At 38.0% G+C, this 20,398-nt stretch overlaps 1 protein-coding gene across 2 annotated transcripts in view; it reads right to left on the bottom strand.

The window, feature by feature from the left end:
• IGF2BP3 (insulin like growth factor 2 mRNA binding protein 3) overlaps positions 1-20,398 on the bottom strand; it is a 111,229-nt gene that overhangs the window by 81,781 nt on the left and 9,050 nt on the right. For both annotated transcript variants that reach the window (XM_071560924.1, XM_071560923.1), the window contains exon 3: positions 4,664-4,712. In XM_071560924.1, the coding sequence (XP_071417025.1) occupies positions 4,664-4,712 (49 nt within the window). The remainder of the gene's footprint in view (positions 1-4,663; positions 4,713-20,398) is intronic.

Here is a 20,398-nt window from a genome sequence, read left to right on the forward strand (position 1 = left end):
AGATAAGTAGGAACTCTTCAACAGATACCTTCCTGCTGAGCCAGCAAGTGCCATTTTTGGCACCATCTCTGTCCTGAAACTCTGGTCTCTAGTGTTTTATTCACTAAACATGGAAAAAATATTTGGAAAGAAAATCACGTGAATCTTCTACTCTGTAGATGCTAGTTTTAAAATGTTTTAAAAGAAAGAAAAGAAAGGGTGGTGACATTTCACACCATGGTTCCTTCTCAGAAGAGCTCTACTTGAAGACCCATCATGTCAAAACAGAAATAAACTCTAGGAACACTTCAGTTTTCAATTGCTACATCTAGATCTCCATCCAGAAGACAATCTTGTCTTGCAAATACACCTCCAGTGCTGAATACACAAAAGCTAAGTAAGAGTACTTGCCACCATGAGTTAGGAATCAAACCAGCATCTTACAGACTGTGGCTCAGGAAAGAGTAATAGAGATCTATTTGCTTTTCTGCAGTGACCAGAGAGCCAGGGTAGTTGTTTCCAATGAGAAAGAGGTGAGACTGGTGTATGTGAAGAATGAAAAAAGGTGGTGTGCAAAATCCTTCACTAGTCATAATGCTTAGCATCAGTCTGGAGTTCATATTTGATGAATAAGGATAGAAAAGAGGAATGGAAATTATATCCACCTATCACTAAAAATGATGCACTGACTCTTTGAGAGTTTGCTTTGCAAAACAGAATTGGTAACAAGATAAAATGATTTATTTAAAAACTAAAATCTAATCATGCACATGTTCTTCAAATTACTAAATTGGTACAATAACCTCCGTAGGCAAATTACATGTAAGCAAAGCAAAAGCAAGAAGATGCATGCTAGAAGTGATGATGCTTTTATGGAACACAGCCACTGATCAGAGTCCTCAAACACAGACCATTCAGGGAGGGAAGGGGGAAGATGCAAATGACCTCCTGGATGAGTAGAGAACATGATCCTGGATAATCCCCTACCAGTCCAGACTCTAACTGCAGTCAGAGGCAAGGTCTGAATTTTTTTTTAGTTCAGACAGAAATGCTGCCTATCCTCCACCTCATTTCTCCTAGCTGGGCAAAGAGTACAAAAGTACCCAACCCACACATACAGAAACCTGCAGAACCTTGCCAAAAATCCTGTGAAGCTCAAATTAATTACCAGACAAGTTTTGTACAAACTTAACCTTGAATGACTTGGAATAAATGAGAATTGTAGCTTCTACAGCTGCACTTTTCAAGTGAGCTCTTCAGGATAGCAACCTTGCGATTTTGTTTCAAAGTAGTAACTCAGCAGATTACAGAACGTCATTATCTGCCTCTTTTTACACCACTTAAACCCGAATATGGTCTAAAAGGGTTATCTTGCCTTTTTTACTTATACCATGATGGTCTGATAAGTACACAGTGAAGTCTTACATTACACAAGAGTAAACAACAAGCCCTTGCTATGGTAAGAGTCAGTATTTTGTTCAGTAAATTCAACCTGTTTGAAGAACACGAGTTGGAATTTTTTTTTTCAAAAAAGACAACCAGAAAAACAAACGGCTAATCTGAATTTGCATACTGGGTTCATGACAAATGTTGCTCATTACTCTGTGGCCATTTACACCACTGCTTCCCAATCTATATGGAGTAACTACAGATCAAGTGTCCTACCATAAGAGTGTTCAGGATACCAGTTACTTCCAAGGGAAAGTTTTCTTATCATTAAAGTTCAACATTTTCTTCTCTTCTGTGCTACTAAGGGCACTAGATTTTACTAAATAGGCATGTATGTCTCTTAGAAAAGAGTGTACACCAGTGGAACAGTTTCAAAATTTTCACCAGAAACTGATTTACTCCAGTATTTCATGAATCTCAAAAGGCAGTTCCATCTGCATGGAGAGCAAAGGAAGAGTATCAACAACAGGGTACCTTCCTAAGCTGAGGGATCTCAAAACATTGTCAATTCAAATCAAGCTCCAAAATTCCCTGAAAGTTTTTTTTGAAGGTGTTTTTCAAAACCTGGAGGCAAAACTATTATCTGTGCTCCTATTACCACAGAGGAAACGATTACCAAATTCTGTTATGCTTCACACTACTAGCACTTTGGCGGCAATACTGTGGGACCACCATCCCTATCACACTTCCAGACCTGCTTTCTCCAAACCTGATGAGCAGCATTTGAGAACATTATGGATGCCTTCCTTATTATAAGAGGCTTCTGTATGTGTTTTTTTTTAATAAGCCAAGGACCATCTCCGTGCACAGAGATTTTCACTGGGTCCAAGTTCCATGTGGCCCAAGGCATACAGGTACCACTGTGTGGTACACTGGCAACAAGAGTGGTGAAGCACTGTACTAGAGGCATGCACACTGACTGACAGGGACACTCATGGGCTTCCTACATAAAAAGTCTGTTTCTATACAGAACAAAATTAAAACAATTACTTCAACATTTGCAAAGAATGACAGTGTAACCTTACTAACAATGGGTATACTAGGGGAAAAAAATTCACAAGAGCAATAATCTTCTGTTCTTTTCATACATCATAGTAAAAGGAAAGGTGTTGCAGGGTCCTGGGGGTGTTTTGTATTTCAATATTGAAAATACATGAGGGCTGATAGATTAGCTAGGTTGGTTTTAAGGATTTCACACTCATTAGAAGCCAGTCTTGATTCAAGCAATTAACAAAGAAGTGATGAGGCAAAAAAACTGGCACAGGGGGACTATAAACCACAATTTAAGTAAAATCACTCCAGTTGCCACACATGTGCATTCACATATGATCCCCTCAGAAAACATCCTGCAAGAACATTGCTTCAATATAAAATACCTCTCTATATGTATAAACTTCTACTCTCCCTACGAAGAAAGACTTGTTTTAAGGAGGAATCAAAAACTTCTTGCAGAGCTCAAAGCAAATGTGTTCAAGAATTTTAGCACCAAAAAAGATGCTGGAGCCCAAGGTAAACTGACAAGACAATTCCTGATGAATTTAATCACCAGCTGCTGTATTTTATCATCAGCACTGTTTTGAGAGCATACAAAGCTTACCTGCTTAAGTACAAAAGTGCCATACTGCTGGTACTTACAAAAAAAAATTTTAGGAAGTTAGTGGACAAATCATACTTGGCAGACAGCTCTGATGTTGCAAGAGAATGCCAAAGTATTGTAGAAATTTTGGGGTCTCTAAATTGTGTGCTCAAAGGGTCAGGTCTGTACGAGTAACTTGAGGTCATCTAGGCAAGGTTGAGATTATGTTAATAGGGACAATTTTAACATTGGGAATGTTATGAAGATAGTGTTTTGAAAAGGTGGGCAGAGAAAACATCTGTCAGACCAGATGTTACCAGGCAAACTGCAGCAATAGAGAAGAGGGAAATAGTTTAAAAATCAAGAAGCAGATAGGAAACAGGGTAGATACTTGTAATACACAAGCAAAATTAGCTACAAAGGTGTAAGGAGGCATAGGCAGGTAGAAACATCTTTAAGTACTCTGCTCGACAGTGCTTACATCCCTGTTTATTCACATCTCTGAATTGTATGCCTCTGCTCTGATACTTATGGTTCCTACACAAAATCCTCAGAGGAATTTTGTACCAAAAAATAAGTTAATCTTCAAATTAGTCACCCTCAGCCATTTCTATAACTACTCTTCCCAGAAGATTGAAAAAAAATTATTTGAAATAAAAGGTAGTAGGTGGACACTGTTGGGCTGAGGGGTATGCAAGGTCTGGGAAGTGCAGAGGAGAAGCTTTACATGGGCAACAGACACCAGAAAGGCAGGCTGAAGCAATGAAAAGCAGTGAGTGCTGGTGCCTTACAGAAATCCCATGGTTTAACAGCCTAGGTTGAACAAACCAATGCCTCTGTTTTTCTTCAAAATTAGGAAACAATCAGGCAGTGCAAACAAAGCAGTAGTTACAGATAGGAAATCAGATGAAGGCGGACCAAACCTGCTGGAGAACTGCTACCAGAGCTGTACCCTCAAACCTTCCACCCTCTAATCTCCCTTCAGCAAAAGGATGACTTATCGCTAATGAAATATGAAAACAACATTTTAAACACACAAATAAGGTAAAAAAAAATAGTGAAGAAAACAAGTCTATTCTCACAGTAGCCCATCTACTGTAAAAATTAGAACAATATTTTTGTAGTGCAGCAAGTATACACTATACTGGTGCTAACCATAATAGCAAGAACAAACAATTTGCCAATATACCACCACTACAGAGGACCAAGGAAAATGCAAAAACAAAAACCCAACCCCACCCCCCCACCCCCCACCCCCCCCAAAAAAAAGGATCAGCATTACATTTCTGCTTCTGTAAAGGTTTGGCCAAATATTGGAATATGAACCTGTATGAAGTTTATTGAACTCATACACCAAACATCAGCAAGGTCCAAAATGGATGAACTTTCAGTCTAAGAGTGACTGCTTCAGGAAGTCAACATTCAAAGAATCCATTTCAACATTTTTTATGGTTAGCTCAGAGAGCAGAAATGAAGGCAGTTATCTGAATTGCTTAGAAGGCTCTATTGTTCTCTCTTCCAAAGGATTTTTCTCCAGTACAGAATGGGTGGTGTGTGCAAAGCAAGTAAAAGATGGGGGAAGGGGAAAAGTCCTGTGGACAGAGACAGAAACACAAACAGTTTTTAAGCAAATACAATTTTTTTAAAGTAACTTCCTACCTCCCACTGCAGGTGAGGCGGGATATTTCTGATCTGAAGCTTCCGACTCCTGCAGATAAATTAAAGAAAATAGTATATAAAAAATAAATCATTGCAAGATAGACTGTACATAGCAGTGTCATACATTTAAGCATCTGTCATACTAAGAGGGGGGAAAACCAAATACACAACCCAAAAAAACCAACAGATCGCTGAAGGGGCAACATCAGGTCAAAACCATTTCAAGTCCAAAGAGCTGTTACAAAAATACTTGTTACACACTTGACAGCTGCTACATTTCATGAAGTCTCCTCTTTTCTTGAAGACTATTTCTATTTCAGCTTTAAGGCCTTCAGTATCTAATACTCTCTGTTACAAACGTGTGTGATAATCCCATATATTTGTACTGGGTTCTCCTTCACACACTTTGAGTTTTTTGTTGTTGTCAGTTTGTTTTTTGAATTCATTGAGAAAAGGCTCCAGGATTTTACATTCCTTCAAGATAAGGAATAAAAATTTATACAATTGCTTTTATATTAAGCTTTTCAATTATCTAATGACAGACTATTTTCTAATATTTACATGACTAACTTTCTTCTTCTCTGATTGGGAGGAGAGGGTAAGAGTCAGTAAATTCCTTGTATTTTCACCCCAAATTTACATCCCAAATTTACATCGGCTTTCGTTTATCTAGTAAACAAGACATTCACTTTGAAATGCTACTGCAAAACCTAGCAGTGTTCTGGCTGCCTTCACAGCCAAGTCCTTTGTCTCCTCCCTTCCCCCAAAGTGAGAGAACAAATAAATGCCAGAGATGCCACAAACCCCTTGGGATTTACAAGAATGTGTAGATTAACAGAGTTTCAGCTGGGCTCAGGTAGGGTGAGCCTAACCATCCTGGGTGGCTCTGGGGACAGGAGAGCAGGCGACAGAGAGCAGTCTATCTCTTTCAACTACCTTTCAGTTCACCAAAGCAGATAAAATAAGGGTCTTGGTTCAAACAATTTTCCTTTGTATTTTAATTGCTCAATACTGACCTCTCACAGTAAAAAAATGCTTCACATTTTAAGGACTTTTTATAACAGTTAAACTTATACAGGCCAGTGAAGTCTTGCAGCCAAACAAGTTTTAGAGATGTTCCTGTCTAGCAATAAAATAGAAAGATTTCCTTTTCCCCCTCAAACCCTTTTAAAATACATTCCTTCCCCTGACGCCACCACCTCCCCGGCCTGCAGTGAGCGTTTTACATCTTGAAATGCTCTTCTCAAGAGGCTTTGTCCAAGGCACAGCCGGCTATTAGAGCACAAAGCCACCTTGCCCAAACAGCTCCTCATGAGGCTGTGTCACCCCCAAATCTACAGCAACCATAAGATCAAGCAACAAGCATGCTTTTGCCTGAAAAGATGAACAGGTCTTGGCTATGTAGCATTTCCCAGCTGTTTTCACTCCCTCTTCAGCAAGTAGGAGCAGATTTCAGCATTTGATCATATAAGTAGGCGAGAAAAGGAAAATGAAAACCCAAACCACACACAATTCCATTTAAGGTTTCATTTTCACTAAAGCAAGGAAAGTCAGGAGCTGCTTCACTGTAATAGAGAGCAGAAAATTTTCTTGAAGTTTGCAAAGTTTTCCTTAAACTGTAAGGTCAGCCAGTGATCCTGCTACAAAACAGTCACCCTAAAGTAGTGCTATACTGCTCTGAAATACCAAAAACTCACACGGTGATCTGAAACTTGGAAGTTGGGTCCTAAAGTGGAACATAAAAGGGAATATTCATTCAATATTAGAAATACTGGGAAATTTTAATACAGCAAAACCCCAAACCACAAAATTGGCAGCTAATATGCTATTCAATGTGCTTCAAACTCTGTTGTGCCATTACTCTCTCACACTTGTAGATTCAATTAAAATTCATGAGTTTCATAGCAAGGAGTACCACTCATTGAAGGATCCAAGCCCAACAGCCCTGCCTGCCAGCACACTAACAAAAGGTCTCACCCCAGCTCCACATCAAGTTTGGCCACAAATGCTCACACTGAGCTGGATACATCCACTGGTGAGAAAAGGAGGGGAGGGAAGTCCTTTCCAAAATCACTTATGTAGGTTTTTTTTTGAAATGAATTGTGAGGTGGCAGTTGCGTGAAACCCATGTATCTTCTCTCCTGCCCAATGCCTGAAAGATGGACTCAAAAAAGTAATCCACTTTTACTTATCTATTGTTGAGGACTAATGCAAGGTTTGAAGGTGGGGTTCTTTTCTTCCCACATGACTCGAAGAATTGGTACAGTTTGATGCAATTTAAAACTTCTGCCAGTCAACGTTTGTAGCACGGAAATAACATGAACATCCAAAAAAGGAGAAGGGAGATGAGCAAGAAAGAAATGCTGCCTTAAAATTACCAGTTCCTCTGCTACATTCATAAACAGCCAAAGGAAATGGCAAGCCAAGCACAAAACGGGTACAGTCCTGCTGTGTACCTCAATGTATGGCGATAGTGAGACACCTATTGTACAAAACTGAAAGGCCACTTCAAAAGTGCAGGGATAGATGTACACACCATTTAATTTGGAACTATTAACACATTCATCAGTTTCTTACCTGCAACTAATTTTAACTTGTCACCTGATGCACAAGTTTGAAGTCTGGTGTTTACTGATGCATGTGAAAATTTAATTTTCTTTTTTTACATTACTTCTCTATCACAATTAGCATTAGGGAAAAATATAATTGAAGAAAGATTTGCACGGCCAAGAGAAGAATCACACAGAACTAGCATAAAATCTAGACTCCTTTGAGATTTTGCCATTTCAATTACTGTTAGCCCCTGTTACAAGTAAGTCTAAATATATTCCTAAAAATACACAAAGCTTATAATCCCTTTCTCCCTCTGCCCTTCTCCACAATCAAAGAATAGTTAGAAATTACCAGAGTGGGACTTTGTGTTTCCAGGACCAGAACGAGCGCTGAACAAGCAGCAAGCAGACAGAGACTAGATCTGCCCCACGCTGCAATAACCTGGAGCTCCTACTCAGATCACTCCCTCCCATCCTTTCCCTGCACTTCAGCAGCCCTTTACATCTCCTCACTGCAAGGCAGCCGAGTGATTTTGCAGGCACTCTTTCCATTGCTTGCTTGTGAGCACCCAGAAAACCAGCTTTCAACTTCAAGAAAAAACCCAAACGAAATGCAAATATATAGCAAAGAGTAAGGGACAAAGATGGGTCCTGACTGGATTTACTAGAGCAGCAACAGCTGCCAGGAGCATGGGTTCCAACTGCAGAAAGCACTTTTGCATAGGGTCAAAACTCCACACAACAGGTGGGGAAAGGAAAGAGAAAAGTATGGGAGCATCTTCCTGGAAATACACTCTCATCTCAGACTGTGAGCTCTTTTAGGATAATTTCCATCTTCTTCATGACCCTGTTTCCTTTGGCAATATATGGTATATGCAAAGATCCTATAGCTATCTCATCCCAGGCAGCAGAATCCTAAAGAGGGGTTTATGCTCTGTTTTGAGGCAATCTCAAGTTTTGTTAGTCTACAACTACTAGAAGTCACACTAAGCACGTAAAACAAGAAATAGTCCTCTCTCATGCCATGATGGTATTTCATTACAATAGTTTCATCCAAAATATAGCTCACCTGATCTTGATAAATCCTGTAGAAAAACACTACCAGCATCTCTCAGTGTGACTCAGGTAAGTCTTGTGCATGCGATTTTCCCAGTTTAAGCAGATTTCTTAGTTTGTTTCTCCCATTCTAAATAGGCATTGCAAATAGATGTCAACTGAAAAAAAGTCTGAGCAAATCAGCCTGTCATGTGAAGCTTTTTGAAAGCTACCTATGTTCATAGCATGTGAACAGGTATTCCTCTTCATTTGTCTTTTTCAAAGACACCCAAAACATCTTTTATTGGCCAAGAAGAAAACAGACTTCTTTGGTTTCTCTACAAGGTTAGCCCACAAGCAATTGTTTGGCAATAATTTACTTTTCTTAGGAGGAATTGCACGCATTCTAATTCTTTTCAGGGACTATCCAGGTAACAGGATTTAGTTACTTTAAGCCACTGCCGATGACCATATGCAAACGTATTTATTCTGGGGGCATGGAGACATGGAGCCTTGTGTTTGGGGGAAATGAATATCTCTACAACATTAAAAGCAGGTAAAACAAAAAGCCATCATTGTGCCCTTTCACAGGGAAAGCAGCATATTTGTGCTATATGTGTGCACAGAGACAGAAAGGGCAAAGTTCCATAAAGATGGATAATTTACTAAAAGCCATCTTAGTGACCTCTGAAGGGGTAACCTCTCTTACATAAACACAGAGAACAAACATATGCACAGGGACACCCAGTGCTCCCAACCCACAAGAACCCTCCACACATGTGAAACGATATTAAACATACCTTGGGGAAAAGGTGGTGGAAGAAAAGAAAGGTTACAATTTAAGTATTTTCTTTCCTTTATATGTACTTTCCTTCATTCTCTGCCCTCACTATATACATCACTTTTTTCCTTCAACATTTCAAGTTCCTCTTGTGTTAAAAACATCTCAAAATTGTCTATTTTTGTGTCCCTGCATCAAATAAAATCTCACTATATGTTTTCACTAATAGAATCTCACTGTATGTTTAATATATTTAGCAAAGGCAAATCAGGACAGACCTGCACATCCTCTTAAGGGAAAATTTTAAATAACAGAAAACCGACAATCATAAAAGTGGAGAATGATAAAGTATCCCAATTTTGCTCACAATGCCAATTTTTTTGTATCTCGTAGCCATGTCAAAATTTGAATATTTCAGATGGAAACATACATAAGTATCAAAGTGACTGCACTTTTACACATTTGTACCTATACTTTTACCAGACCCTTCTCACCATCCTCCCGTCCCACCAGAGACCTGCTGCCTCCTGCACCTCAATTCTCATTTCTCAATGAAAACACCACTTAATAGACTCTTACTTCAGCAGCCATACAAACTCCACACAACCTTAATGCCTTAAACCTACAGAGCACAAACATACTCCTTTTAAACAAGAGTCTATGGAAAAAGAGTCACACATATTAGAAAGGATATCAAATGAACATCAACAATGTTAGTCCATTCAACTGTTTGAACTCAATACCTATGGGACAGAAGGTAAATGGTCTACCTTTGCCATTCTAAGGAAGGTGAAAAGAGCAAGCACTTATTCATTTCATCTGTTCTAGGTAGATACTGCTATGCTGGTTACCTGGAAAAAGCCCTGGCACCTCACACCAGGTAGCACAGATGCAGAGAATGCCAATACCCACCAAGTGCTGGTACTGCCTCTCAGTTCGTGGTCCGTTGACAGCTACATGTGATGCCACTGCAAACCTACTCACTGAAACAACCATTTTTCTCCCTGAGCTCCAAAGAGCTGCATGAAGACAAAAATAGTCAGTTCTCAGGCTTGCTTCACTGACAGCCCAAACCGAATATAGACAGCTGGAGACAAAATATTAAAAAACACCACACAGCAAAAAAGCCTTCTAAGAACTGTGGCTAATGCCACACAGCAAGAAAAAAGTTCTGTATAAAAAGTTCTAACAGGAACAACTATAGAAAAAAGTTAGCTACTCCTATAGCCAAATGGAAAACTGTTGGTAAACAACTGCTTTTATAGGGGAAGAAGTGTCTTATTGTTTACTCTGCAGCCAGCAAAATAAAAACAGGAAAAAAAGAAAAAAAAAACAAAAACCCCCACAAAAGTTACCCCCCTTCCCCAAACAGTTCATTTGTTTCTCCCCCTCAGGTTGCTTCAAGTAGCTAATGCCCAGCCACATCAGAGTGAATCTGCTTTTAATGCTGTTCTAGTAAGAAGGAAAAAAAGTATGGCATGTTTACAGGACAAAATAAATTAACCCTAACTCTGAATTCATATCAGTGTGACTGGGGAAAAAAGCAGCAGTATTTTTGTAGTTAGAAGATGAGAGAGTGGAGTTCTCATTTTCTTAATGGTAAAGGTAGGTAAAGATACAGATTTAGACACTTAGTGACCTGTCCTGCAAGAGGTGCTGCAGTCTCTGCCTGCCCCCTGACTAAACACTGGAATTCTGTGGATTTAAGCAGTCATTTAACATTTTAAAGTTGTTCACAGCTGGTTCCTGAAAGTACCTGAAGTTCACTGACTAAGCTGAAACCTTACCGCAGTCTACAACTATTCTCATGAGTGGAAGAGGAGGGACAGGCACTGAGCTCTGCTCTGTTGTGACCAGTGACAGAACCTGAGGGAATGACCTTAAGTTGTGTCAGGGGAGGTTTAAGTTGGATATTAGAACAAGATTCGTCACCCAGAGGGTTGTTGGACACTGGAACAGGATCCCCAGGGATGTGGTCACAGCCCCAAGCCTGGCAGAATTCAAGAAGCATCTGGGTGACACTCTGGGGCACATGGTGTGAGTCTTGGGAATAGTCCTGTGCAGAGTCAGGAGCTGGACTCAATGATCCTTATGGGTCCCTTCCAACTCAGCATATTCTGTGAAATAAAGCCTATTGATTGCACACTCAAAGCCATATTTTTATATATATAAAATTTTATGTATATATACACATGCAATTATCTATGTCAATTTGCTTTTTCATAACAAGTAATTCTGATAAATACAAAACCAAAGAATCACACTTCCTACCTAAAAAGAAGTTATTCTGAATTTCTTTTAAAAACCAACTCAGGTTCAGTTAAGTGACAAAGAGGTGTTTATATCGCTCCTATTAAAAGGTAATTAATTTCTAGTATGTATTACAAGGCATACTGATGACACAGCTATCACATTTTATCAAATTGAGCCATTAGCTTGGGAAACAGATAGTTCATCTTGATGAACTTACCTTACAGAACAAAGAAGAATGGTTTCAAATATTGGCTTAAGAAACATCACCAATTTTTATTTCTACACATTGATCTGGACAGCAGAATACTTGAAGAAATATTATTGCTCCAATTTCAGACCCAATTCAGCAATTCAAGCAGACAAAGCTTAGCTAAGCCACATGCAAACTACAGCAATACTTCTTTGTGTTGACTCATTATTTAATCCCAGATCCAGATTTAAAAGCACTCTGTACTACCACTCAGACTAAGGATTTTCCTTAAAATTTAGACAATAGAATTTTTTTTCCCTCAAAGCTCACACAAAACATACTATTTTGCTCCTAACTACACTTTTTTGTTTTCATCTTGTGGATACAATCCACCAAACTAGCTGCTTAGGAGGGGTGCATTGCTTTAGCATTCAGGATGAAAATATGACTCTTGGATTACTTCACAGATCCCTCTGTGCTGATGATCAGATTTCTTACCAGTGCCTGCAAAACATCAGGTTTGTTTACTATTTTTCACCAGGATGAATAATCAGAAAGCTGTCCACAGGGTCAGTGCAACCATGAAGCTCTGCTCCCTAAAGCCACCAGAGGAGCAACTGGGCAGAGAGCTGCACTCTCCTCACAGCATTAATGTGAATACTCTGAAAGAGACTGCGTATTTGTGAACAGACTGATAGCTCAAGAAGCACAACCAGAAGATTTACATTGACACATTCAAGTTACATCAAGCAAAATAAGCAAATCAAGGCATGTAAGCCCAAATGTAGTTCTTGTGTTTATGCAGATGAGCTGGATAGTAGGATTTCACCTGTTACCATTTGCTTTAGGATTTTAGTTTGACAATTCTTCACATGACTAATTAGACTAAAAGCTTATATTCATTATTTGTAAATTCCCTTGAGTGGACCATAAAGGCATTTTAAGAAGAAAATTCTAAAGATTCTGCCATTACCATAATAATGTTGAACTTCTTGTTTTAAAAATCTTTCATTTTCCAGCTGTTGTTAATGAGAGAAGGTTGTTAAGACTTTCTTTTAAATTAGAGAATGAAGCATCACTTTAAATTTAGTGGGAAGATTTAGCGTCCTCTAGACAAATGGGTTTACCTTTGTAGCTTGTGACATATATGACATTTTTTCTTCCTCCATGCCAAAACTCTTTGGAGAAACTGTTTATTTGCTTGGGTTTTTTTTTTTCTGGTGGAGTGTTAGGGGGCAGGAGTTTGTTTGCTTTGTTTTTTGTTTTGGTTTTTTTTTCAGGTTGGTTTTGATTCCTTTCCCTCTGTTTGATGGAGTGTGGGGATATTTGTGTGTTTTTTCTAAATGCCACATTTTTCTCTTTCCCTCTTTCTCTGAGCAGGTGTCTCTACTCCTTAAACAACTGTACTACTGAGCTGATTTTTTTTGACTAAACTTTTTCAAGCCACAATCACTTGAAATTTATTGCCTCACCCCACCACTAACTTGCTATTAACAGGGATGTGGATAACTGAAAATGTTAAAGAGGTATGTGAAAGACTGAAAATAACACTTTTAAAAGCAGAAGTACATCTAAGCATGGAAAAAAGTTTGTCTACTTAATATCCTAACCAGTATGAACTACTAATCCTTTAATGATGGAACACAACACTCATCTTTTCTCTCTCCTCCCAACCAATCCTTTCCTTCAGCCACCAAAAAAGACTTCTTCGCTCCCATCACCTGTTTTCCTAGTGCCCACAGGGGCTGCTGCTTGAACTAGTCACTATTTCCATTATGGACTAACTGCAAAAGTTTACATCAGCTGTAAGAAGCAGCTCCAGATTAAAGCTTGCATACAGTGCATCCCTGCAATATATGACCAAGTTAATGGCTAGGGAGCATGAGGAAAAAAAAATCCTTTTCTGTTTGTTTTTTTTTTTTGGTTTGTTTGTTGTTTGGGTTTTTTTTTTTTAATTTCCAATTAATTTATCTCCTTTTAAAGAGCCCAAGGAGGAGAAAGAAATTGAGTGGTGTTGGGTACCTCAGTGTCATTTCTGAAGCAAAAGAGGGTACCAAGGCTGCAATAATTAAAAAGCCAACAAGGTACTTTGTTCTAATCAGCTGCTGGATGTAGCCTCGATGTCTTTATTTTGCACATCTTTCCTACAGCCATCTCACATAAGTTTGCAAATCAGCTAGAAACCCAATGGAAATGTGACATAGATAGCATGTACTAGGTAAAATTTTGGCAACTATTTTTGTATGAGAGGTATGGCACCAGATTAGATCTCATCTAACAATAACTCAGTGATTCATCTTCTCAGACTGAAACATCTAAGTAAAATTAGCAGCACTCGTAGACAAACTCAGTAGCCACCATGCTGCTGAGACCAACAGCTCAACCACAAGCCTGTGTTTGCAAAGAACATCAGAAATGCTTTCCAGATTCCTTACGCCAGAGTGATAGACAGGGAGTCAAACCTATTTTGGTCTTTTTCAGGTCATGCTCCAGTGAAACCAAGGTTGCTCATACTCAATTTGAGTTCACTGTATGCTCTAGAATAAACAAATTCAATTCTGGTTTGTGGAGCTGGAGGGGTAGCAAAATATAGCAAGAGTCGTTTCTCCTTTACACTTAGGGTGTGTAATTGCAAGACCTCTGTTACATTGTTTCAGCAAGAAGGAACCTCTATTTGCTACTTTCTTTGGCTATTAAATACCCAAGTGAAAACATTCAGGTTGAGACCAAGCTATTCAGAACTTAAACTGAGCATGGCATTAGGGTAGTTTAGGGACCCATCACAGTTCTCCACTGCTTTGCTGTTTCACCCCACACACAGACTTTTTAAAGAAAAGACTGTTTGCTGCCTCTCTCAGGCTACTTTACACAAGCTGACACAAATTAGCATCCAGTTCCTAAAATGATCTCCACAAATGAAGTTTCCTGTGGGGTTTTGGAAATAGAAACATTAAAACACTTGTGCTGCTGAAAACACCATCTAATTTCAAAAAGCTTATAGGATGTAAGTGAAAAATCTTTCTAGTCCGATTTTATGTGTGTATATACACTTCAGTTACCAGACAGGCTCCCCAACATTTTCAAGTCTCTTCCATGATATAAAATAATATTAACAGGGGTAAACTACTTCTAAAAATATGAATAATCCTACTGCTTAAAAGAACAAAATAAACTAAAAGGAGAATTAATAAGAGCACAGAGTAAATGAACACTTTCAAATATAAGGCCGCGGTTTTCAGGCTATTTTCCAATGTTTAGAGCCACTTAAAGAATGTAGAGTGTGTGCACATGCATACATGGCTTTCGCTCTGCATCCATCCTTACTGAAACTTCCGTTTTTATTACTATTTTTCAGAAATATATATATATTACTCAACTTTGCAAGAGGACAGCTTATACTGACATGATAAGTGAATATTCAAAACATATACTATGCTTCTCATCTGATATTCCAGGAAAGACTAACAAAGACTTGCAGTTAACTTGCTCACATGACAATTATTTTTAATTAAAAAAAAACCCTCAAGACAAATCAAGAAAAATTTTTAAAATTCTGGAAAGACAAATAGTGTCTTTCACATCTTCTAGACCACACTAACAGGAATAAAGTGGAATAATTCACCAGTTTTACAACAGATATCAAGCCTAATGTACATTTGCTCTTATCTTTCCTTTAAAATCAATAAGTTCTTCCATCTCAGTAGCTTCAGTAGACTAAAATTTACTCACACAACTTTAAAATAGAACAGAAATTTTCAAAGTATACACTGATGCACATGGTAGCCAAGACTGCACAGAAACCAATTCTCACTTTGATGCTCTAGTAATTATTTTACCAGTACACTTTGTTGAACTAATTGAATATCAACACGAAGAAAGAGCACTCAAGTGCTGGCCCTTACTAATGGCAATTCCACGTGGACTTAAACTGATTAAGTGACTTAAATCAGATGAGATATAACACCTTCACCAGAGGAGTACTAGAACATGTGGGGTTTGCCCTGCCACTGTGAAATAGTTTCCCTTCCTTTGTCTTGCCCTGTCAAAATCCAAAAGTCACTGAAAGTGAATACTCTGCTGTTTGGCTTTGTCATTTTTATGCTGAATGTCACTAGATGCAGAAGTTTTTTATAAAGTGACAATGCTTTTTCTATACTTAAGTTACTTGCAAAGAGAAACAAATTCCATTTATGGCTTTCAGACATTTTCATTTCTTTTCATTAATTTTCTCTGAAGAAGTTTCCCCCCAAATTTAAGTCCTATTCAATTACACAAAAACTCTGTGGAGAGAAGAGCACCAAATGAAATTATTTCATAGCTGTACTTTCAGCAAAAATTACATGTTATTCAGAAGACCTGCACATTCTCCCCTCAAAATATTTTATACCCTTGTAGTATAGAATGAACTGTAGAATGCACCTTCTTCCAGCTGGTATGTAGAACTAAATGATAGACACAGACACTTTGCACTCAGACAAAATGAAGCTACATTTACAAAGTATTTATAAACAACAACCATGCAAAGTTATCTTTATAATTCTTTTAGAGCACTGATTTTGTTCAGGGTAAGTAAATCTATACTAGTAAATACATATGCACAGTACATAATTTGTACAGGCATAGTTAAAGCATCACAGTTTGTGTGTAAAGAGTCTTGCCATTTTTTATATTTACTTAAGAGAAATTTGTTAATTATATCTTTCATTAAACTTCATTTTTAAGAATTACCAAAACAAATCTTCTGTGCTTTTGTCATAGAAGCTTTAATTAGTGCACACAGGCTTACATGGTATAATATATGAAAGCAATCCCTGAGCTTTCATACCAGGGCTTGATTAAAGCCTTAGAGTATCATTTCATTCTGTTCAACTGGAAAAGTCAACAACTAAAAGTCAGTTGTTCACTGACTTTAAATTATGCAACATTTCAATTCTACCATTTCTTTCAAAGGCAAGTTATGCTGAGAACTTGCTTGTACATAAGAGGTGTAAGTGCATTTTCTTTAGCAACCTTTACAGTTAATATCTAATAATTTTCCTCACTTTAGTAATACTATAAAAAATCTGCCCTGACTTGAAATAGTGACACATAAAGCAATTATAGGATAGACACTATCACCTTTAAAATAAATCCATTATTTTTTGTTTCTTTATCAAAGAAAACAGAATATAGGATATATTTTGAGGATGAAGATCACTGTTACTGTAGATTTGAATATACTGCCACAAATAGAGAACAAAAAAATAGGAGTTTACATTTCTGCACTGGTAACCACACTCTTTACACAGCATTTAAAATAGACACTGTTATAGTTCACTTCATACTAAACTAAGCAAAAATTTAAGTGTGGATCAGGTAGTTCTAAAGCAGAAAAAAAAAGGCCTGCATATCATATTACAGCTAACCAGTTAAACCATAAGTATAATTTACAAGTTAATCATCATTAGTGTCAAGATTATTTGCATTTAGTGACTTGCAATTTTTAAAGACACAGCATTTTGCTGTGTATTTAAAACAAGATTAGGACAAAGTTCATTTGAATGAAGAAGATAATTTTAACCAAGTATAATAAATTATTTAGCAGATAATTACTTCAAATTTAGTTTGTATACTGATGTGCAAGCTTATTATCACACCATGGCAGTAATTACTATGTCATTTTTACAATCATATGGCACTGATTTACAAAGAGAGACTTAAATTAGGTGGTATTTTCCCCCACTAGTAGATCAAGTTGCTTTTACCTGAGAGCATAGCTTAGTATAGTTTAAATATTCCTTTCAAACCTTTATGTTCAACTGTTCCATCTGCATATAGGTCTGATCAACAACTGAGGATTTAAGAACTTTTAAAAAGAGCTCGATAAAGCTAAAATAGACAGCTTTAAAAAAAGGCTTAAGGCTATGATGTTATGAGATTCAACCACAGATAAAAGTCATCTTTCTTTAGGGGTTACTAACCATTTTTTGCTAGCACTACTCTTTGTATGTCTTCTTCACACATATACCCCACAATCATCACCCAGAATTTCAGCTTATTTCAAACCATGCTGGAATCAGCTTCATGCCTAGTACTGGACTACACAATGAAACAACTACCAGTAACAACCAGAACCAGAGCTACCAAAATCCTCAAAACACAGCAATCACTCCCTCCCTTCTCCTCCCCCAAACCTCAATGACATGCTTTAATAGTTTGTAACCACATGCACCGTTATCCACAGAGTGCAAGGAATGTTAGAAGGAAAATAAACTGGTCAGGACACCTGCTCAGCTCCCTCCAAATCAGGCCAAGCTCTCTTCATTAGGTAGGGCACACACCAAGCCAGATGCCATTTCTTCTTATGGAATTTGCAGGCTGTCATCGTGGTGAACCATGACTAAGCTTTGGGCAGACTTTTCCAGACTCTCATGCTCTGCCTTTCCCTCCCCATTCCCTCACCCCCCCTTATACCTCCCTCCCCCTGCCCACCTCTCACAAAGGTACCATCCAAAATGAAACATCCAGTAACACAAGCTAGAACTATGTCAAAGAGAGGCTTTCTGGAATACAAAACCATTCATGATTTCCACCAGCACACTCTAACTAAAAACCTAGGATAGCTTCAACTTCCATTTGAAAGGCCATTTTTCGAAGTGCTGCAGCATTGCTGTACAGTGGGAGACTGACACAATCACACACGTAGTGTTGGATCTGAACTGCCCTTCACACATTTAGGAGTAGCATATTCACGTTAAGATGCTGAACTTAAATGCAAAACCAGTAACAGTCATACTAAGTGAACTGTGTAGAACAGGTGACGTGAGCCCAAGGACCAGGAAGAAAAGCAATATACATAAGCTTATTATTTGCCACAGAGGCAGGCAAAATCCAGCCATGGCAAGTGAATGCAATTGTGATTTTTGTGAAGCAAGTAAAATGCAAAGGTATATTTAAATCAATCTAAAATCTTGACAGGCTCTCGAAATTATAATGACAAATTTTCCAACTGTTTTCCTGAGATTGCTTTCAAGGAACAAGGTGTGGCTTCAACTGTATATAGGTTAAACATATACCACATACCTAAAAACATCATTTTGCTCATGCTTTGAGTATAATTGAACAGCTGACATAAAGCTCAGTTGTACAAAGGGTGTGTACACCACAACTTTAGATAGAAGTCTACTATTCTATGTTAAATGCAGAATTTGGGTATATTTACACTTCAGTCACTTTGTGTTTGAGAGAGCAGCCAGGGTGGAAGAAGTGGTAGAAATCACTTTATATATAAAATTTCTCACATCTGCACTTAAAAAAACACAACAACAAAAACAAAACAAACAAACAAAAAACCAAATAAAACCTTCTAAATAGAGGTATATAACTCACTCTAAGCAAACATAATAAGCAGTAAGCTAAAGCAAGTTATCAAATAGAACAGGACCTCACCATTTGCTATTAGGGCTCAGACCATCACTGAGGAAAAAAATCTTAGTATGTAATAAATAAAGGATTGTCTACTCTTTGACTATGGTAACTTTCTGTGGGGTGTTTGGGTTTTATTTTGGGGGGTGGTTTGTTTTTAAATAAAATATATTAGCAGAGTAACCACTTTGGTGCACCTTCAAATTAGCTAGTATTAGGAGTATAAGAACAATTTTACACCACTACTACTGAGCTCCAGAATTAAACTCTGAAAAGAAATTTAATGAGTACACAATATTAAAAAAAAGCTGTGCATTTCTCATGTATTTTGTTCACAGTACAAAACAGTTGTGCATTTCTCAGAAGTACCCTACATTAAAAGCTTTAAGGAGGTGGAAAGTTCATACAATAAGGTAACAAACAAGTGTTGAGATACACCAGCATTTCTCTTGGATCAACAGTAGTGCCTCCTGACCAACAGTGGCAGTTTTTAGTGCTTTTAGATAGCACAACACTAAGTTATGCTGCTCCCCACCACCACCTAGAACTTGCTTAAATAACCAAGCTTCTATTAACACAAACCTCACCATGTAAGAATTCTGGTATATCAGCACCAGTACCTACTGTGATCGATACCACTAAGAGACACTTAGCATCAAATCCCTCTCACTTGACCCTGGTGAACAGGTTCCTCTGCACACCAGGTTTTCCACAAAGAAAGGCGTGGGTCATTCAGGGATCCTGTTCCCTTGGTAGGAAAGACCCATGTGCTGTTTACAGCACAGCAGTACACATCTCGAACAGACCAGCATCTCAGAGGCAAGGGGAGCCTGTGCAAGTTGGTGTACAATTAGCAAAATAATCTGAAAAATTATTTCTAAATTACCAACAATATTCCAAGACAGATTTCTTTTTTCCTAACCACTACCTGCTTAAGTTTGCCACAAAACTTTGAGTGGAAAATTATTTAAAACATGCATATCAGGATTCTAATTCATATGAGCAAAAAGATTAGCTTCACATTATAATCTGCTTCATGGATTAAACTACTACCTAAATTCCTGTAACATCCCACAGATCTTATTTTTCAAGTACACTCCTAAAGAGATACTGTTTTGAAACTTTCACTCTAGATGTAGGAAGAAAAATTGAACTTTTCTTCCATGATAACCAGGAAGCCACCATGGCATAAAGAATCTCCCCAATCCGTATAAACTAAATAATCCACTAAAACTAAATTTCTGGATGATCTGATCTGTGTTTTAAAACTACTGTTTGGTGGGGTTTTTTTTTAAACAAACAAACACAAACAAAACTTGTGTCTTTTGCCTTTGCTAGATGATATATGCATTTTCCCTGTCACAGCTAGAGCAGTTTTGTCAACTTGACTTCCCAAGAGTCTTCCCACAGCATACTTAGGATTCCCTCCAATGGCAGGGAAGAAGGGGCAGAGCACCTGCAGGATCAGGCCCTAAGATGAAAGCTGAATGGAGCAACTGCACATTCAACTTGCTCAAGCC

This window comes from Pithys albifrons, chromosome 7 (genome assembly GCF_047495875.1).
Source record: "Pithys albifrons albifrons isolate INPA30051 chromosome 7, PitAlb_v1, whole genome shotgun sequence".
In the NCBI taxonomy this organism is placed as follows: Eukaryota; Metazoa; Chordata; class Aves; order Passeriformes; family Thamnophilidae; genus Pithys; species Pithys albifrons.